The 20,863-nt window shown below is 45.9% G+C and overlaps 1 protein-coding gene across 4 annotated transcripts in view; it reads right to left on the bottom strand.

Annotated features, from left to right (window-relative positions):
- BMP3 (bone morphogenetic protein 3) overlaps positions 1-20,863 on the bottom strand; it is a 49,046-nt gene that overhangs the window by 18,255 nt on the left and 9,928 nt on the right. For 3 of the 4 annotated variants that reach the window (XM_030006566.2, XM_041122828.1, XM_030006619.2), the window contains exon 2: positions 17,855-18,765. In XM_030006566.2, coding sequence (XP_029862426.1) covers positions 17,855-18,765 — 911 coding nt within the window. Of the gene's footprint in view, positions 1-6,204; positions 11,048-17,854; positions 18,766-20,863 lie in introns of those variants that run through there. The other variant, XM_030006498.2, reaches the window with a different exon arrangement.

Raw genomic sequence — 20,863 nt, 5'->3', positions numbered from 1 at the left:
TTCAGGCTGTGCACTGGAAGCTAATACTATTTTGCAGCATTAAAGAGTGGATTTTCTTTTGGGGGTTCAGGTGAGCACTAAACATTATATGTGTGTGTATCTCACACAGATTTTTGTCATGCCCCCCCTACCCCACCCCCCTGGAAGAACCTCACACTCCACAATTTAGGTAGTGTTTTTCCATTTAATTTGTAAGTACTTTTTAAAATGCAGGAATAGCATATGATAGATTTAATACAGCTAACAATTAGATGCGTGTATCTTTACAGTGTTGGTTGTTTACAAAACAACTGTACACCTTATTTAACTCACAGTTTAAACAAATAACCATCCAGCGCATCACATGCACTGTGTACAATCACGTTTCATACGGTAGTCCAGATGTGTTGCCCTGCACTGTACTTGTTGTCCCCGTGATTCCAACGGGACAGAGCCACTTTCTTGGAGCTGAGTTGCTTGCCTGGATGTCCCGCAGACAAATGATTTCCCCACTGAATCTTTTCTTCAGTATTTTCCTATTTCTGCAGGCCCCACGTACTTTTGTTCATTTTATTTCTGGGCTGTATGCACAGGACTGCTGCTTTCCAGAAACAGAAGCGGAAACTGATTCAGTTCAGTCTAAACATTCTTTGAAATAAACCAAACTCTCTTGAATAGATAGCTGTACTTTAGACACAACCTCAGAACCAGAAGTTACACTGTCATAAAAAAGGTGGGAAACAAGGCATTCAGGCTGAGGGCGTTGAACAGTGGGCTGGAGATGGAGGAAAGAAACAGTGGATTACACTATGCTCAGTGTTGCAAATTATGCTATTATTTTGGAGGTCAGCAGAAAATAGATTCTGACATTCATTTCTTTTGTGCTGTGTGAGTTCTCTCCTCAGCATTCCAATGCACCATCTTACCTTTGTGTTGTGTCAGCTTTGCTTTTGTTTCGTAGCTCTCTGAGAAATCCAGTTCTAACCGCGCTCCCCTCCCTGCCGCCCTCATTGCTCTCTAACAAACGCATCTCTAACTGTGCCTTTTTTTTGGTTGTTGGGGTTTGGGGGGGGGGGGGGGGGGGGGGGGGGGAGCGGGGTGCAGGGAAAAGCTCGTACTTCTGCCACTAGACAACATACCTCAGAAGGCAGGAGAGACGACGATGCGTCCTGACAGAGGACAGAGCTGAGGAGCGGTCCGCCTGGGCTGGGTAGATGGCAGCGCCTTTCCTCAGCTCTCACAACAGAGCAGAGATGCAGGTGAGCACTGAGGAGAGATGAGCAAGCAGAAGCAGCAGCAAAGCGAGAGAAAACTTTCCCAGGTGTACGCTACTGGTGTCTAGTTTTTAGTGCAAGCAATGAATGTTCACCACATCCTTGCAGCTGCCCCTTCAGGACTCAGGGAGAAGGGCGAGCTTGGCCACCCAATGCAGCCCAACTCTGTGCCCCTGAATTGTCGTACTGTTCAGTTGCTGCCCTGATCTAGCTGGTATCCCTGCAAAAAGTTTGGCATTTCTGGTGCCTCTCCCTGCCTGCCACAGACCCTGACTGCATTCGTCAGAGCAGTTGCCGAGTAAAGTGCAACTGCCTTCCCTGCGGAACTGGTGACCCTTTTTCAGCCCTCACCCTCTTTCCTCAGCTCGTTGGCCCTTCATTTACCAGTGCCAGCACTGATCCTGACTCCAGCTCACCCTGTCTCCCCCTGTGAGCACCCAACAGGAGCTAAACGTCTCCTCAAGTACGCATGGAAGAGGCACAGAAGTAACCTAGCACAGGCCCTCTGGAAGCATCTTATTTCCATTTTTTTTTCCTCTCCTGACATGAATAGATGACTTAGGAAAAAGCTTCTCTTCCTAGGCCCCCGCTGCATTTCTTCTGTTCTTTCTTAAAACTAGATAATGCTTTTGGTAAAAGAAGCTGGAAAAGTGTTTGATATGAAGCTCATCATTCTTTAGGAATTACCGACTATGGAAACACCTGGACTGTCCTTGATGGGTGAAAGAGATCAGGATACCTTTGCACAGCGAATTTCTCTTCTATGGGGCTCCCTGAGGACTGAGTAATCAGAAAGAAAGCGGCTGAATTGTTGAGGCTAATAGTATTTATTTAAAAAATTGCCTGCAAACTAGTGATAATCAGCATGGTATAAAGTTGCCTGAATCACCTGTTAATCAGAATCATCTGCCAATAAAAAGGGCAAGAAGTAACCTCAGTGCCCCATTGAATACCTATATAAAGGGGTGCAGATGTTACAATGAGTGAGCCTGTAATTTTTTTTTTATTGAATGAGAGATAAGAGTTGTCTTCACACACAGACACTCTCTGTGATTGCAGAGAGGTCAGATTCAGCCAAATGCAGGCGGGCTGTTTCTCTGTCCGACAGGGTCTCTCTCTCTCTCCCGCCAAGCTACTAGCTGCTTTCCCGTCAGAGGCCAGCGTGGTCCTGGCAACTTACTCTTGACTGGGGGAAGCAACACCAAGCAGATGGGCAGCTGTGCTAGGCAGCGGCTGAAATGGGACTGGGTTTCAGGTACACCTCCCCTCCACGATTTTTCCCAGATTTTGGGGTAACATGAGGAAACATTGCCTCCCTTCTTCCCAGATTGGTCACCGGCTTTCAAGACTAAGGTCAGGTCTTCATCCCATAAAGGAAATGGATGGGCTTCTCTGTCCATGAGCTGCCAACATCATCCAGAGGTAGCTCAGGAATTGACTGGTCTCATTTGCAATGAAAAGCAGCCGAGACCCCTTTCTCCTGCCACTACGCAGCAACCTCTCTCCAAACAGACATAGCTTTCCCCTGCTGCAGTCTCCAAGGACCTTGTGGTGGAGTGGGTAGAAGAATTTTTATCGTTATATGACTAAGTGGGAGCTGAAGTCCCGAGACATTTAAGCCCCCGGGTAATTTTTGAAGGCTCTCTGGAGAGCTGTGTGTAGCTTTGGGTTTAGACACCTCTGACAGTTTGACAATTTGACCTCCTTGAGATTACACAGAAAGTGTGGGAAAGAAGAAACAATTAAAGGCAGCCTTCTCAGGTGTAGTGTAGCGCGCTGCCCTAAATTCACCCTCCCTTCCCATTTTTTTGCAAGGCAGCAAAAGGCTGGCGCTCTGTATCTCTCGAGTTCCTTGTGCGTGAATGTGGTAGCACAGTTATTTTGCTTCCTGGCATGGGTTTGAGCATTTCTGATTGACTTCTTGATCTAGGGCTGAACAGACAGGAGTAAATCGAGAGGACGTGCACAACTCGGTATGCCCGTTAACGAACATCGTTTCCCAGTTTTGTTTCTCACCACTAAGGTGGCTGCACAGCCGTGCTCAGATAAATGGTTCCCAGGGATGTGGTGATCCTTAAGTGTGCAAGATCTGTTGAGATGAAAGACCAAGGAAATGGATTTGCACCACATTATGATTCAGACATTTTGCACGTGGTGCACTTTTAGGGAGAGAGGGGAGGCAGCACTGAAGCGGTAGAACGCAGGGTGAGTAAAACGAGGTAATTCCTCCTAAAGGTGGAAAGCAAGGATGAGGTTGTGCAGAGAGCAGACGTGAAGATGTGAAATTAACGATAAAAATGTGACATTGTGGAAAGCTTAAAAAAAGAAAAGATTCTAAATTAGATCCAGCTCTGCTCACTAGGATGTTTCAAAATTGCCTGGAAATCAGGATAACCCAGGGCTCACTAAAAAGGCTCATTTATGAGAATGGGATTCTCTGGTCTATGTTGCAGGAAGGGACCCTCAAAGTGAAATAGGAAGCTGAAAAGAGGGAAGCATCCTTTCATAACGACCTCATAAAATTCCACGTGTCAAGAAAAGATGTGGGATTGTTTTTTGCGTGCAAGCGTTGTACAGCAGAGTCCTATTTCTCCGTACCCTTTAAACACAAGTGTGACCTCCTCGCGTGAGGTAAGATCTGAATACAAGCTTTCCGGGAAAAGATCGTTCCTCTTCAAAACGAGCGTATGAAATCCTGAGCTTTGCTCAGGAGGAGGGAGTTAGTGGGTTTGTATGGAAAGTTTGATTTGTGCAGGATTACCAGTAAGCAACCATTGCTCGGGTGCTCCCACGTGCAACGGTGCTTTCTTGTTATTCTGCACAGCGATGGGAGTTCAGGTTTACCACAGGCTGCAAGCCTCGCTTTCTTAATAACTAACTAACATCCCCTCTAAGAGGCAGCGATCAAAACACAACGTAGGCCCGGAGCAGCTCCCTGAGCTGCAGAAGAAAAAAAGCACATGTGTAAAGCTCAGGCATGAGTACTAATCGTCAAGGCCCTGAGCACCTCTCTCTCTAAGTGCGTGCAGCTCAGGGGTCAAGAAATCGGGGAAGGACGCGCGGGATCGCCGTGCCCGAGACAGGCTCCTCTTACAGCCGATGTCATGAGCCGGCTGTCGTGGTTTAACCCCAGCCAGCAACTAAGCACCACGCGGCCGCTCACTCACTCTCCCCCCAGCCAGCAGGATGGGGGAGAAAGTTGGGAAAAGAAGTAAAACTCACGGGTTGAGATAAGAACGGTTTAATAGGACAGAAGAAACTAATAATGATAATGATAACACTAATAAAATGACAACAGTAATAATAAAAGGATTGGAATGTACAAATGACGCGCAGTGCAATCGCTCACCACCCGACGACTGACACCCAGCGGCGATTCCCCGCCCCCACTCCCCCCAGTTCCTATACTAGATGGGACGTCACATGGTATGGAATACCCCGTTGGCCAGTTTGGGTCAGGTGCCCTGGCTGTGTCCTGTGCCAACTTCTTGTGCCCCTCCAGCTTTCTCGCTGGCTGGGCATGAGAAGCTGAAAAATCCTTGACATTAGACTAAACACTACTTAGCAACAACTGAAAACATCAGCGTTATCAACCTTCTTCGCATACTGAACTCAAAACATAGCACCCTACCGGCTACTAGGAAGACAATTAACCCTATCCCAGCTGAAACCAGGACACCGGCGCATCCGTCATCGTGCGCAGTCACAACCTGCCTTCCTCGAACCATTATGTCCCTGTGGCTTGGGAATCTGGGTCACCTCCAGGCAAGAGGTCAGGGTGTTGCTCTGAAACCCAAAGCAAAGTTACTTGTCGGGTTGGGCCGGCAGGGAACACGATCGAGCAGTCGGAAGCATCCAAAAAGCCGTCGGGAGTCAGAGTCCCCATTCTTGTCACCCTCATGTAATCAGAGGCAAGAGATTGTCTCAAGACGGAATGCTCTTGCTGTGGCAAGTAATGTCATACCTGGAGGGCAGCACATGCCTTGCTTTTGTCTTCTCCCCACAGTTTCTTTTCTATTGTTTTGAGTAAAACAATCCTGTTAACTGAAGAGAAATGTAACAAGTCTTGTTACCAGCGTGGCAATGTGGGTTCTCTTGTTACGGTGACCTGGGGCTATCTCCCAGCTGCTCGGAGAACAAGCCCAAGTTCTCCTTGTTTCCAGGGGACAGAGCAGACTGGAGTCCTCCCTTTCAGGGCATGCACTCCGTTGGGTGTCTGCTCTCATTTCCCTTTGCGCAATTACTGTGCGTCCCCCAGGTTTGTGTAGCTGCAGTCAGAGAAGACGAGGATCACAGAGAGACAGGCATCTTGGTGACGGGCAGAGCCTGGGAGCTTCTGACCCGCTGCCTCCTACGTGGCCCGTACAAGGGGGGACAACGTTGCGCCCAGCCCACCACCCTCCCTTAGCTGGACCTGGGGGAAAGCAGGAGAGCATCCTGCTGGGACCTCCCTAGAACAGCAAGTCTAGAGGCTTCCTTTCCCTACTTCGGTTTGCAGCAGCATGCTATCTGCAGTAAGGCTGCAGGAATTACTCTTCTTTTTTAACACAACCGCCTTGGGTTCCGTTCACACCAAGAAAGCAATTAGGACTGCCTCATTCTTCTTATAAATTGCAGGGTTGTCACCACAACTTCTGTACCGTTTTTGTGGGCTGGAATCAAAACTCAGTGAAGCCAGTGGATAGAAACCCACCGACACCTTCGGGCCTTGCTCGGATCAGGTCCGGTTACCTCAGTAGCTTCTTACTGTCATATCAGCTAACCTTTAACTGAAGCCATAGCACCCACTCCCCAGCCACTCTGTACTTTCCTCTATAAAGACAATCTCTGTTTAAACAGCATTTGCAAATGAGCACTTGAGATGGATGCATTTCCAGAGTGCTGAACACCGAAAGCAGTGAAAGCCTTCATGTTCTTTGGAAAGACCTGAATACCACACAGAAAAAATGGATTTTCATGTAAAAACTGATTTTATTTTATATTTTCTCCAGAGTTCCTAGCGACACTTTCCCATTATTGAAAGAGAAAAAAATACAAATCAGGCAAGCTTATACATCAGTAGTGAAACGTGCCCTTCACAGTGTGGCTACGACCTGTCCTCGCACACTTGACTACGGTCCTAGCATTTCATCTTTGCGACGACAGAGAAAACTGTATTGTTTAAAGAGCACCGAGATAAAGAAGGAAACATTAAAAGGACAAGATGGCCACAGATATAAAATAAATTAAAAGCATCTGTCAAAGTTTCTTTCCATATACAAGATAACTTTCTTTTGGGGGGGTAATTTTAATTTTTTTAAATTGACATCGTCTGTACAAAGAATAACCTTTCAAAAGAAATCATTTCAAAAAGCTGTTTTTACAAGGAGAAATGGGCGGCTGAACAAAACGTCAGTCTCCTGCAAACCGCTGCCGCTCTCCTCAGAGGTGAGCACATGAAGCTTTTGGGCCAACCCTGCGGCAGAGCACAGTGACTTGCAACCCCACAGCCGGTCGGCACCTCACGAAAGGCGCTCTGCTCCTTGCAAGTTCAGCACCCCCAGACAAAGGAAGAAACAGAGCCTGCCTCGTGACCCCGTTCAGGGGAACAGCATCATTGGTTCTAGCAGGCAATTCTCCTGGGCCAAGGTACCGCATTGCAGGATAAGCAGTTTTATTTTGCTCTCTGTGTTTTGCACACTTACCGTGAGTTTCCCTATTCAGCCTCCAAGAGTGGCATTTTCAAGAGCTTTCTGCAGCGGCCTCCTCACGGTCAGCTCCTCACTGGGGACCGTGCTCCCAGAAGAGCCTATCTGAAGAGAGAGCTTGTGTAGCTCGAGACATTCTCCTGCCCATCTTTTGAGACAGCCATAAAAATAATGCATGGGCATCAGATACTACATAATTAGATACAAAACAGAGCCATATATCAATTAATAGTGTTTCAAAAAACAGAACAGGTGGGAAAAGCCCCTCGTGCCTAGTTGAGATTAAAATCGTGATTAGTAACATGAGTTGGAAATTATTTGGAGGTCACTGCTAAAACCAAGTTATATACAGAAATCATTGCCTGTGCGATTAATACATTACTGATGCTAGACACGGCTTTATGTAGAAAGTTTCACGTACAGATACAAAGGCAAAACATCTCGTGGGCATAAAATGTCTCACTTCTATATGGTTAGCTGCAGACATTGCTCTCCGTGTAGGATTGGAAGAGGCAAATCACATTTTCCTTGGAAGATTGTACTGATTCGACACGACATGGTTCACAACAAAGTCTGGCTGTATCCCGGTGAAAACCAAGCATAACATACTCGCGCTTGTTTTCGGGTGATGCTTTTAAGGTCACTTCCAGGCTGTCCCATCACAGCACTGGAAAGCATTGCCTGTAGCCTTGAACTCGGCTTCAGTCCCAAAGAGCGACACAGAGCACGGCTGCCCCAGACTGCTGTGCTGGGGAAACACCTGTATTTCATTAACGCCTCTGTTCTGGAGCACAGAAGTTGGGAAGCGTGGCTGCCAACAGGCTATTCTGATCCGGGTAACTCCACTACCATCCAAGGGGGGGGCCAGGGGGAGTCTGCATTTTCCTCTGAGGAGCCCTGTTCCTGGCACTGCTTGTACCAGACACCGTTCACAGACTGAGCTGGGCTCAGCTCAGTCCTGACCTTCTGCCTGAGAGCCAAACGCTCCAGTTCATCCCCAGCAAGCAGTTCATCCCCAGGCTTAGCAACACCTCAACTCGCGGGGTGCCCGTTCCCCCAGCGTTTTCCTGGGGGACTGACTGCCCTTCTCCCAGGCAGCAGTCTCATTTGCAGTGGAATGACGCCCCCCAGCCCTCCCACGGGGCATTAGAAAGCTGCGAGGTACTTACTCCTCTGTGCCGTGTTTGGGAAGGTGTCGTCCGGTGGCGTTCTAAGGAAGGAACATGCTGTAATCCCAGCACAGGGCGACGCGAGGAAAAATACAGCCTTCGAGGGCTACCGCGCAGCTCCTGCCTTTCTACGCAGGACAAGAAGCGCGCACCTCAAGAGCCTCGAAAATACCGTGAAGGAAATGATTTTGGCAATGAGAGCGTTACTCATCACCAGCCAGCTCACCTTGAACAAAGAAACGTGCAGCTCTTAACAAGACAACTATTGGAAACCACCGTATCTGTTTCTGCTTGCAGGGCCCGATGTCTACTGAGAATCCGAGCCTGCTTCCAGCTTAGCCAACGGCATCCCCCACGTGTCCTAATGACACCAGGCCCAGGAGCGGACCAGTGGATTAAAAGGTGAACCCTACGGTACGGGCAGCCCGTGCGCATCCCTGCTTCTGCCTCTCCGTAAAAGTCAAGACGGGAACTCACACACCTCCGCACCAGAGAGACAGGCTCTTTTTCATTACTAAGACACAGCTGTGAAAAGCTCCCAGTTGTCTGCAAGTGTCTGTCTTTTGTGCCAGGAGAAAATTACAGCTTTTTTCCTCCATTTCTAAGTCCACCCAATTAGCGTACAGAACGTCGAACTTCTCTCCTGCGTATAGAAGAGGATCAAATGAACCTCGATCTAAACGTACGCAGCTTCGCTCAGGCTTAGCGCTTGGTTTTGATGGCACTTCTGCTCCTGTATGCTGAAGATGGCACTTGTTCTCTAGAAACGGAGACTTTTCTCTTCCAGTTCCAGGGAACGCATCCTTCACGACGATACATCGCTACAGAGCTCTTGGAATCCTAACACACAGCAACCAGGTCAGATAACTGTGCTAATCAGTGTTGCTTAATTGGAGCCAATAAACACGTATCCGGTGGCATTTGGGGAATCTGACTGCAGGGGTATGCTGTTCAAACAGGGTAAGGGAAGAGCTGCAATCGTAACCTGCATCTGGGACTAACTGGTGGTTCTCTTCTTTTATTTTCTTTTTTTAATTTTTTTTTTAACTTAAATTCCTGTCAGCTTCCACTGAGACTTTGTGCAGGTAAAAAGTGACTGCTGAAAGGATCCCTAGGCTACCTATTCCACCTCCACACCTCTCGCACCCTTCCACATGCGCATTATTCAGGTTGGTAATCGCGACGGCACCAGTGACAAAATACAAAAATCAACGACCGAGTGTTTAAACTAGCCTCAAATAGCTATGAAGCTGCAAAAAGGCACGTACATAGGAAAACTGCTGTCACCTTCAATACGCTGAGGAATCGCTGACTCCAAAGTAGAGAATTGAACTGTCATGATGATGGGGAATTAATTTATTCCCTATGAATATGTGCCCTTTAAATACACTATTTCAGAGAGTCAGTTATGTAGATAACTTATGGGAAAGACTGTTTGATGTTTACTCTTAGCGCAAACTAAAACATCGCTCTCGCCAGCCATAAGTGCTTTACAAAGCATCATCCTCTATAGATCGCGCTGCTGGAAATGGAACTGGGGTTCTGTCTTCTGCAAACATACACTCCGTAACACAACAAGCTTTTCGCAACCGTGCCTGAGATTCATCAGACGTTTTCTCTCCCGCTTGTAGTTTCTCAAATGAATTTTTTTGGCGGATTAAGTCACTGAAAGAACATTTTGCGTTTTTATTGTGCAAAACCTGCTAGTAAGAAATCTTAAATTGACAGCATAGGTACAACAAATTTGATTTTCAGAGTAGAAGTGAACTAAGGAAAAAAAAAAAAAAAATTCTACCATCTGATTAATAAACTCACCACCCAGAGGCAGTTTTGACCAAATAATCATAGTGAACACCTACAGATAAGAACTATGCACCAAATAATTTCACGTCAGGAATCAACTACCATGATTTACTCATAGATTACTTGCAACTATGTTGCATAACATGTGTTGTGAACAAGTCACTCAGACGCTTCACCGAGTGCGATACTTTCATACCCTTGGCCTGCTGAGTCTCCATAGTGGCATGAAAGAAAAGTCTCTGCTTTTGAGACACCGCCGTTATGCACACAGCAGTAATGCGTTTTGCGTCCTTCCGACTGAGGGCACTGACATCTAATAAGCTGAATTACGAAGAATACGTCAACGAAAATGAATACACACATGCATTCGGTGACGTGCCATACCAAGGAGACGTATGTCTTAAGCTGTGTTATCTAAGGCTCTTAGGATGTCGTATTTGTTTTTCTTCCTTGCTGCACTACTCGATAACCTAAGGCAGAAAGCTTAGCTTTAAAATGAAGACTAATGTATTTCTAATCTCCCTCCCTATTACTCACTGTAAGAACGGAGACAAAAGTTAACAGCTACCGCTGCTTCCAAAATCTTGTACAAAAATAGACCAGTATGTCCTTCTGGCAGTCTCAAATATCTTGAAGAGTCTTCTGCAAACTCCTCTTTGATCTCTTGATTTCAACAGAAACAGTCGGTCCCATTGCCAAGACTTGTGTCTTGGTCAAGTTCAGAGACAAATGAAGTTTGTATTCTTTTTCCTTGGAATTGCTATTCAGAATCCATTCCGTTTCCATCCTCATGGTTTGGATTTGTTTACATTTTTTTCTTTTTTGTCCAAAGGAAATGCATTGGCAGTGCAAACAAAAAGTAGTTATCATGACGCTCCCCCCCTCCCCCCAGCCCCAAATAGCAAGTGATCACCTCAGCATTTCAAAAGGGTCTCCCTAGATGTTATCTGCATGCACAGGATTCCACTGTCATGTTGGGGTACACCTTAAGAACCACGTTTTTGTTTTCATCGAAGAATAAGATACTAAGAGAAGACATTTTGTCAGGAACGCAGCAAGGCTCAGGAATGCCCGGGACCACCCCGACGGCTCTCACTATGCTCTGGATGGTGGCATGGTTGGTTGGCTTCAAGGCCTGCAAGAGAAAGATACAGCACAAAATGTAACTGCACCCAAGTTAGAATGGACCCACGTTCTCTAGAACAAAACTGGTTTCTTGAAAAAGGGCGCGGTGGAGACCCCACAGCTGACTAGCTGTAACATCTGTCTTCTACTCGACCGTTTCCAGTTGTCACTTGTAGCTGCCCTGAGTCTGCAGCAGGAAATACGAGTCTGGTCCGGTTCTTCCGGCCACTGGATTTGAGTGTCGCTCCACCGCTTTCAGCTCGAGCGTCCTGCTGGGGACAGGGCCTCAGGCTCTCTACGGACCTGCCTTCCCAGGAAAACGCCCAGACAGAAGACCTGGCAGCAAGGTGTACCTATAGGCCAATGTAGTCTCTTCTGAGTGAATCAAGTTACATGTGGGCTGCAATTTAGTCATAAAACTTGTTCGGCCTGGAGGGAGGCAGTCAACGTGCTAGCAGGCTGAGTCATTAGGGGAGCAAAAGAAACCTAACTTGTAGGCTGGGAAGTTTGACTGGTGGAATGTGAGTGCATCAGGAAAAACAAAAGCAGGTAAAATGTGTACAGATGAGAGAACGGAAGTACTTTACACCAGGATGCTAATTGTTCCAGTTTGCTCTCATTCAAGTTTAGGTTGTTTTGCTCATTCTTCCATGCCAAATCACTTCTCATCCGTGGTATACAGAATCAGTGACATTGTCCAGTAACTGAGGCCCCATATCCCACGTCAGTTGTACCTCATATTAAGGTGACATTTTTCTCCAAAGGACAAAGTTTCCTGGATTTGTATACTCACGTGAACAGGAGCACGCTTCGGTTTGATATGAATGAAAAGCGAATGTGACCAGTTAGATAACTGTATATGTTCACCAAACCAGAATACATTAATACACTCATAAAAATTAAAATGAACACAGTCATAGAAATGAAAAATACTAAGTTTTACCTCTGAATCTCCAAACCCTTCCAAATCCAAGTATCTGTACGAGAGATAGGTGAGCATGAAAAATGCACAAGATGCAGTTTTTACCCAAAGACTTCTGGTTTTCTAAGAGTGAGACTTCAACAACGCTTTTTAGAGCTCTTCTTGTATGTAGAATCTGGGAATCACACAGTTAAATATGCTCAGTCAGATGCCACTGAGAAATATATGGAACAAGATCATTTGGGCTAAATGTTCAACTGGCAATTTTGCTCTGACAAGAGATTTGCTTTTGGAAAAATCAGTGTTAAGGGTTAGACATCTACCTACCTGAAGTGCAAGTCTTAATGACCTTGCATACAAAAAGCACCGGAATAACTGTGAGATTCCGGCTCATCGTATCGTTTCTGTAGCACGTTAGTACATTTAGGAGGAATTGCTTCCAATTCTGCTGGCAAAACGCACGGATGTCTAACCTGTCCCTACTTACGGCAACACAGCTTACGACTAATGCCAGCTGTATTTTCCTTCTTTCTCATGGAGACAGCTGTTCCTTGAATTCCAACAGAAATGGATCAGAATGGACTTTTTCCATATCATGCTGTTGAAACTAGTCTCAAGAGAGAACTGGAACCATCTGACACAGAACTGAAAAGGATTCACTGGGGAGCATTCAGCTATTCTTTATGTACATGTTAGACATAATTCGAATGTTTCTTCTTCTCACAAGGAACCTAGTTCACCTGCAGGAAGGCTGAGCAACAAATGGCGCCAATCCTGCACATCCCATGCTTCTATTTATCCTCCAAGAGACTCGGAATTTGCTCAAGTATACGCAGGATTTGAGTCCCTTTTAAGCGCAGACGTTACACAGAGCCTGATCTTTTTCCCCTGTTGCTGTTTAAGTTTACTGTCATAGCTTATCAGATGAACAAGATGCAGGGGCGTGGTGATATTCTGTTTAAAATACAAATGCAAAGCTTGTTGCGGAATCCTCTGAACGGCTGTAGGTTTCCCAGCGTGGTTACAAAGACATTACTCTCCATCTAGGTAGCCGATCTCAAGAAAGGCATTTCTGTTTGTTTGTTTTGAATTCAGGAGTACCTATACACCTCAGCAGTAGTTGATAGAGATTTCAGAAATGTCTTAGATCAGCATACAATTCCAATTCCTGTATCATTTCCGCCTGCAAAAGGAAGCAAAAGCTCTGGTAGCATCCAGGCTTGTTTCCCTACTCAGCTGCAGCACAGCGTGCTCCACAGAAATAACGGGGAGCCAAACATATCTCCTGAGCCTGCTGATCAGACACCAAAAGGTAAAACGTCTACTGAGGCCCTATTTCCCATTGCCAGTACTACTGGAATTAAAAGCGGGTCTCCGAATATGCCGTGTTAAGGTGTCACCGGAAACCCGTCCCTTCCAATATGGAGTCTGTACCACTAAAATGCTAAATTGTACACAACTGATTTCAGGTATTGCCTCAGCTATCGGTGGGAACAGCCCGGATACATTCCGTCATTGTATGATAAAAGAAGTATCTCTATTTGATATGGGTATCGTACAATACAGAACATCCTCCGTACTGACTTGAAGTCCGTCTTGAATACCCTGCCCCTGGCCCTTAAGGTGCACTCTTGAGGATGACCAGCTTTGGAATAACTCTGCATCTGTCGGTGGGAATTTAACTGTGACTGGAGTAAAATCCAAAGGCGTGTGCTTCTCAGAAAACCGAAATCCCCCTCGGAGTACTGAACTGGCATAATGCCCTGCACAAGGGGGGTGAGTTGGGCCATTGCCCGCAGGCCGCCTACGCCCTGTCCAGCACACGGTCATGAAAAGCAGGCAGAGATTTTCTTTTAGGAGGGAAGAAGCAGGGGACGCCCAGAGGAGCAGCAGGAGGAAAAAATGCCGAGCCGACTCCAAACTGCCAAATAAATCTGTGAATGAGTCCAGCTGTGGCTCAGGCTGCACCTGCTAAGCTGCACGCATCCTTGGGAGACTTGCTGCCCTGTTGAATATCATTGGAGATGTATTATGAGCAGGGCAAACGATGTCAGTTAGGAGCTTTCATTCCTGACCTGGGAGAGGGTCTGCCTGGCCCGTGTGCTCTGCGGCATTACGCAAGCCCCACACACGGGCTTGACAGCAGTCAAACCGGCTAACTGAAATCAGGGAAAGGTTAAGGCCAGAAAATTTGGAGGTGGGAAGGCAGGGGGTGGGGGAAGAGGTACATCTGTTCCTAATTACCCAACAGGTTGTCAACTTTAAGAGCTCGCCCTCAGCAAGGGAACATTATATACCCAGAGGCACAGATTAGCTTGTTACTGCCCGATGGTTATAGTATCATTTTGCAAACATAGTCTTGTTAGTAGCACCAGATATTATGCATGGCTCAGGAATAACACAAGGCTCTAGAAGTTGCTCGCTTTCCCTTTTTATATAATTTAGCTTTTCATTTTCTTTGGAAAACAAGGTCATTTTGGTTTTTGCGACTGAAAAAGTGCACAAAAGGAACAATTAGTATTCCAACATGGACAGAAATCTACCAATTGCTTTCAGGGAACCAAAGTCACAATGGGTTTCAGTAACCTGCCCTCTTAATGAACTAGCGCTCTCTGCAGTACGCGACAGCAAATATTCAGCTTCACAGTGTCCAAATAACTATAATGCTCTGCTGATGTAACTCTTCACCCAGCCGAGTCTATAGAGTTTCACAGAAAAAGGCCGGATTTGGCCTTTTAGTAGGAATTTGTAGAAGAAAACCGGTGTCCTGGTTATGGCCTTGCAGGCCTGCACTACAGGCTTAGTTCACGGCAATCAGACCTTCCGCTTCATGTCAGCAAAGTCATTTAAACTCTGTGCTTTATTTGCCTACCCACCTCTCCTGTTTACTTCTCACCTTGTCTCTACTGTAAGCTTTTTCCAGGGCAGGGATCACTTCTCGTAGTGCATACATGTCTATCCCAGGCAGAGCAGAGGGGTGAAGACGAGGAGGAAGAACACTCCTTTGGGACTGCCAGACTTAGCTACCGTGATATCAGTAGCCAATACTGCAAATTTACTTACTTGAGATAATGGAGTTCAATTACAACATCTCAAGAGGCTGATGCTACTATCTGCATGAAAGCTAAACCCGAATTTGGCAGAGAAAAACTTGGCTCTGTGTATCAGAAAATCTTTTGATGCCCAGTGTAATACCTCAGGGGAATTACCCAAAGATGGACAAATCACAGACAAAGCTGGAACTCCTTTTTCACCCAAGCAATACCTGTTAACTGCCATTCAGCTGTATGCACTGTTCATACCTCCCTCTCATGCCTCAGAGTGTCAGGTGTAAGTTTAAACTTCAATTAAACTTCGTTTTGCCTCTTCAGAACCACCGGTACTAAACTCATCTCGGGACGTTTTACTTGCAGGAGCATTCGTATGGCTCACTGTGTTTCTTTCCAGAGGTTTGAAGTTACTCTGGGAATTAAGCCCCGAGGTTATGGAGCACGTTAAGGATTTTCTGGTTGCAGGTGCTAACAAAGGCTCTGTGTAAGGACTAGGAAGCTCTTGATTACAGTGCTTCTTTATCATTACTTGACTTTTGGTTTCTGAGAGTTTCTTTACCTTCATGAAGATACGTAACGCTTTTTGCTGCCCGAGAATCTGTGTTCTCAAAGTCTCACCTCGACTCTTAAAAGGAGAGATTTGCTTTCTGTCTTAAATATGTAATTTCCCATCAGCTCTCGGCAGGATTAGGTTTCGGTCAGAGCAAGGAGAGACCAGTAACAAGGGCTTCTAAAATGACTACATCCAAAACTGTTTTTGAGCAAAGCCACCTTTGCTCTTGAGAATGCACATTATTGAGCAATCTGAGGTTTGATCCAGACTCTCCTAATAGGCAAAGGGGGGGTTCTTCCCAGTCTCTGCATCAGGCATCGACTAACCCTGAAATAGATGCTATGTATTGACTGTTAAAAGAGAGCTTTTCTGCCTCAGAAGGTAGAAACCTATTTTGCATGTCTGCCAAATGTAAAAAAAAAAAAAAAAAAAAAAAAATTTCTAGTGACTGAGTTGAAATGGTTATTCTCTAGCAAGCGCTAAATCCTGGGAGTTCATCAGCACCTCAACTATCCTTTTACTTCTTTGAGAGCCAAAAGAGCCAGACCCAATAACCTTAGGAAATGGGAACCTAAACGCTGTTGGACTGACAACAACACACCTTCAAGCCTTTCTAAGAAGCTGCTATGCCTTTTTTTTTTCTCCTATCATCAGAAATACAGAGGAACCTGATTGAAATTGTCCTCCAGTAGAATCACCGATTGTCCGATGCGTACTTGACTCTTTGCTTTGTTTCTTTTGTAATACTGACGGCAGCCCATAGCAGATGTCTCATTTAAAGTGAAGAATATTTTAGGGGGCAGGATCAGCTGAGCTAGATGCTTTTTTTTGTACTCCTTTGAACTGAAGTACTCGAACTCTTCCAATTTAAGTATCATGTACCATTTTCTCCTAAACAAAAATCAGAGCGACACTCACTTATGGTTGGAATAAAGTTTTTATAACTAAAGCCGCAACGGGAAATGCTAACCCAGTCTTAAGCAGAGGGATACGGCAGGCATTTTTGTAATTTACGTGTCCTTAAAGTTTGAACGAAAGAAGTCCAGGTCTGGCGCTTTTAAAATTTCTAACCTGTATGCCGACTTACCGGTTTGACAGAGGACTGCTCCCATCAACGATAAAGCCAAAGGCCCAGTGCAATGTATTCAAAAGTAATGACTCCACCGCTTCCTGTTCCCTTTCATTTTTGCCTTCGATCCAAAACCTGAAAGCCTGCCATTGCGGTTGGGGGTAGTCAAGTAAGTCATCTCCTCCTTCAAAGAGACACTCCTGCCTTCTCTGCTTTCTCTGGGCTCCATCCCCTTTGGTACATTTCTCCACATGCCATTTTCAAAGGGTGACTTCCTTGGGTCCTTAAGCCACTGAAATGCCACGTAAATTTCAGAACTAACTGCTAAGGCTTCACCGTGGCAGGAATAAAGACTCTCGAACGTGAGGTTACAGCGAGACCAGAAACCCTACCTTTACTGACATTTCCTGCAGGCATCATTTGCGTGTACCCCCTGTTTTAGGCTAGCCTCAAATACCGCATCCTACTTTCAGGTTTCGGTAGACTCCAGGGGGGGTCCATGCTGCTAATAATGACACTGGGCACTGGATTTTAAAGAGCTGAGTTCATCCACCTAAGTCACGGGGCTAGGAGCACACTGCCCTTTCTTGCTCCTCACATGCAACAATCTTATAAAAACCAGAGGATATTCCAAAAGTCAGTTGGCCGGGATCTACTGTTTTTGCATCCACTTGGCCCGCCACAGAAGTGATTCATTTGACTCTTTTGCTTACACTTAGAGCATCCTGACTGCTCCTATAGCTCCACAGAGCCTCTCTGTCATTGTGACGGTCATGCCTCATGAGGCACGCATTCTTCCTAGAGCGTGCTATGCTGACTGACCCCAGCGTGGGTCTGGGAGCAGACACTCCTTCGAGGCATAACGACTACTGTCTAATATGCAATTTTCTGGACCTGGCTTGTATTATGTTTATTAAACACGTTAATAACAAGTTCACACATCATAAGCACTATTCAGGAAACATTTTATGGCAATTTGGGTTCTGGCAATTTGAGTATTAGTTCAAAAAACTAATACCATGTAATATTTTTTAAATTACCTTTACAAGCCTGTCTTTTTACTAGCTGTTCTAACCATCACTCCTTGCAGCACAAGACAAAGATATCACTTATTTACTAGATCCAAACACGTAACAGGTGACCAGCTGCCTTCTGCTGACACAGGAAAGAAAATGCATAGTTTACGGAAACAGATAGTGCAAAAGAATCAATAAAGACCGTACCTTTGGAATTGGGAATTGGCATTCCCCTGAGCAGTAATAGGCGTCGAAGGATTTAGGAGAAATAATCCACTCGCTCCAGCCAATGTCTGCAAAATCCACCTTGAGATAGCGCCGGGCGCAATACCTTGGCTCGTTCCACTGCTTCCTCCTCGCCTTCTTCAGTGTTTGCTCATCGAACTGGAGAGTCTGGCTCTTCTGGTGATGATTCTTCCTCTGCTTTTTCTTACTCTTTGCCCTCTCTGCTAACCGTGGCTGGAAGGTTTTGTACGGTTTTCTGTCTTCCCATCTCTCATCCTCATCGTACTGGTACTCGGCTCCCGGAAGCTCATTATTCTGCAACGGCAACAGGACATTTGCAGAGCGTTTTCGCCGCCGCTTCCCGAGGCTGCTCCTCACGTGGTTTTCTGGCCTGGGAAAGACCCTTGCCAGAGGATGACGGTGCCCTTGCAAACTAAAGACAACGCTCTCTGGCTCTGAAATAGCAGAATCATTGGCATAAATCAGAATGTAGGGTTCATAGCGAGAAGGTGCCCTTTTCCAGGAGCGATGGCTGGTCAGATCCATTTTGACGCCGATCAGGAGTTCGTTGTTTTGTTTTGCCTCATGCAGGAGCTGAGTGATATCCTTCCGCTGCCAGGAAAGGACATCCTGGTAAGCAGTGGAGACATTTATTAGGAAATGTCCCAGGCTCCGAGTCTGGTTCCCAACAAAAGGAAAGGCCCAAACTGAAAGATGTATCTGAATTTCAGGTTTCCCCTGCCCGTGACGAAAACAGCCTCTAGATTGGGAACAGTTCCACTTAGCATGCAGCAGATCACCAATATAATAATGCACCGAAGCTGACAAGACGTTTTCAGACTCTGTGAGTGACGTCAAGTTAAAAATGTACATCTCCTGGCTTTCAGGGCTCCCTAGAAGAAGAAATACTTAGATAAGAATGTGGGCATTTCAAAACGTTATAAAAAAAGGACCGAGCGCAAGGCTTTCTAGGTTATACATTAAGTTCACAGGAAATTTTCACGCGGCGCTGTGGAAACAGGTTTAGGCCGCTATTCGGAAAAATAACCAAACTGGTAAAATGGTGACCATAAATCACACACGCTTTCATTCTGGTTTCCTTGTAATACCTATCTCCATCCAGAAGTACTCACACATTTCCTACTGCTCCTCTGACGTCAGGAAACAAACTAGGGCACAGGAACACAGCTCGATTAACAGACGCACTAAAGACTTCAACTATCATCCATAAAATTGAGCGATGCCACAGGAAGGTTTCGCTCTTTTGTCTTCCTCTTTCTGTAACATTTCCACCCCTCCCCCCCCCCCCAAAATTCACTCAGGTGCCGACGGCTGCCCCGTCATGACTAAAGAATTGTCTTTCTTTGTCCACGACAACTGGGACATCACCAGGACATCAGTGGCACTGAACCGTGCCTTAGCCCAGACCTAGCCGAAGCTGGAGAAAGGCTCCCGCTGCCTTCACTAGGCACTGGATTGTCTGTAAACTTTCATTATCCTCTTGAGCCACACCCTCAGTGGGAAAGAAAAGATTTGCTTCCCTACTAGTAGAGGCTCAACGTGGCAGCGAGGAAGAAAAAAAGCCTGGATTCCAACAGGGCACGATTCTCAAGCGTTGCCACAGGCTTTCAAGTGTACTGCCAGGTAAGTCACTTAAGCTCCGATTGCCAAGCCGTTCAATCCAAAAAAAAGCCTAGCTGGTTCCTTTAAACCTTCCACTCTGCTCCACCGTGATCCGGGCCTCACCTACAAGACAGGGACTTTGGGGGCTGGGTGGCATTTACTCTTAGCTTCTAAAGATGTCAGAGAGACTACTAAAGAGGGACCCAAAACCATGTAACATTTGATACAGCTACCTACGTATATCAGGATGCAAAACAGGTAAGCAAACATAGACAGCACTACACGTTTCAAAAGCTAAACAAAAAGACAAATTGAAATCCTGTGTTACAAAGGACATTTCCTCTTGATATTAACCATTCCTCCATTACAACGAGACCAATTTATTGGCCCCTCAAGTGGTCAGTGAGCTCTGCACGCACAACTGGGTCTTCATGACACAGAGCCCTTCGTAACAGCAAGGTCAGAGTTGGGCACAGAAGAAAGTATAAAGTTATTGACAACAAGCTTCGCACACAAAGAAGGAATGTGGCTCACCTCTAAAGACACGGGGAGAAGAAGCACCAGGATAGAATCACTGTTTAATCAGTGATTAAGGCTTGAACATCAGCTCTGGAGAACGAGACGATTCACCTTTTATAACAAGCTAAAGACACGCAAGCTGGTCTGACAGCCTTTTGGCTAAGTCAGACACTAATCACAACCGAAGTTTCCCTCTAGAATGATCAGGCCTAGGACTGCTTCAATTACACTGGGTAAATTTAGTCATTCCACCTAGGACATTTCATCAGTTTTCATGCCAGTCAGAGTTACAAAGTATTTACTAGCATAGCTGAAGGTAGGTGAACAGTACTAGAGCAACCCCAATAACCAAAAGAAAGCCAACCCAAAATGTCTTGGTTTTAGGGGGTGGTGGTGGCGGTGGCAAAACATACCCACTCGCCTCTGTGCAGAGGGAAACAAGCCAAGGACGATCCTTCTTAATGGTCCGGATGTTACCTTATCGATTAGGAGGGATGCAGGGGACTGGAGTTTCCACAGCTGTGAAATTAGAGAAGCCAACCTAACCACCAGCATCTTGCACAAACCCAAAGATGCGCTTCTAACACAGGCTGATCTGTGGAAACAGATGGCTAACTACTTTAATCCCTCATAGGGTGCAACAGAAAAGCTTAGGGGAAAGGTTTAATTTTTGTTTTCGAATTTCCTGCTTGGACTGCAGTTACATCTGTCCTTCAGAGTAAGAGAAATATAGATCCAATCGTTAAGGCCCTATTGAGAGCTATAAAACCAGGCTGTATGGAAAAGCCAAATGTAGTAAAGCAAAGGTATGCTCTGCAGCCCCCCAAATGGCTGGAAACAACCCAACAC

The sequence above is a fragment of the Aquila chrysaetos genome, chromosome 1, assembly GCF_900496995.4.
Source record: "Aquila chrysaetos chrysaetos chromosome 1, bAquChr1.4, whole genome shotgun sequence".
Lineage (NCBI taxonomy): Eukaryota > Metazoa > Chordata > Aves > Accipitriformes > Accipitridae > Aquila > Aquila chrysaetos.
The sequence above is the reverse complement of the archived record's forward strand: the minus strand, read 5'-3'. Positions and strand labels throughout refer to the sequence as shown.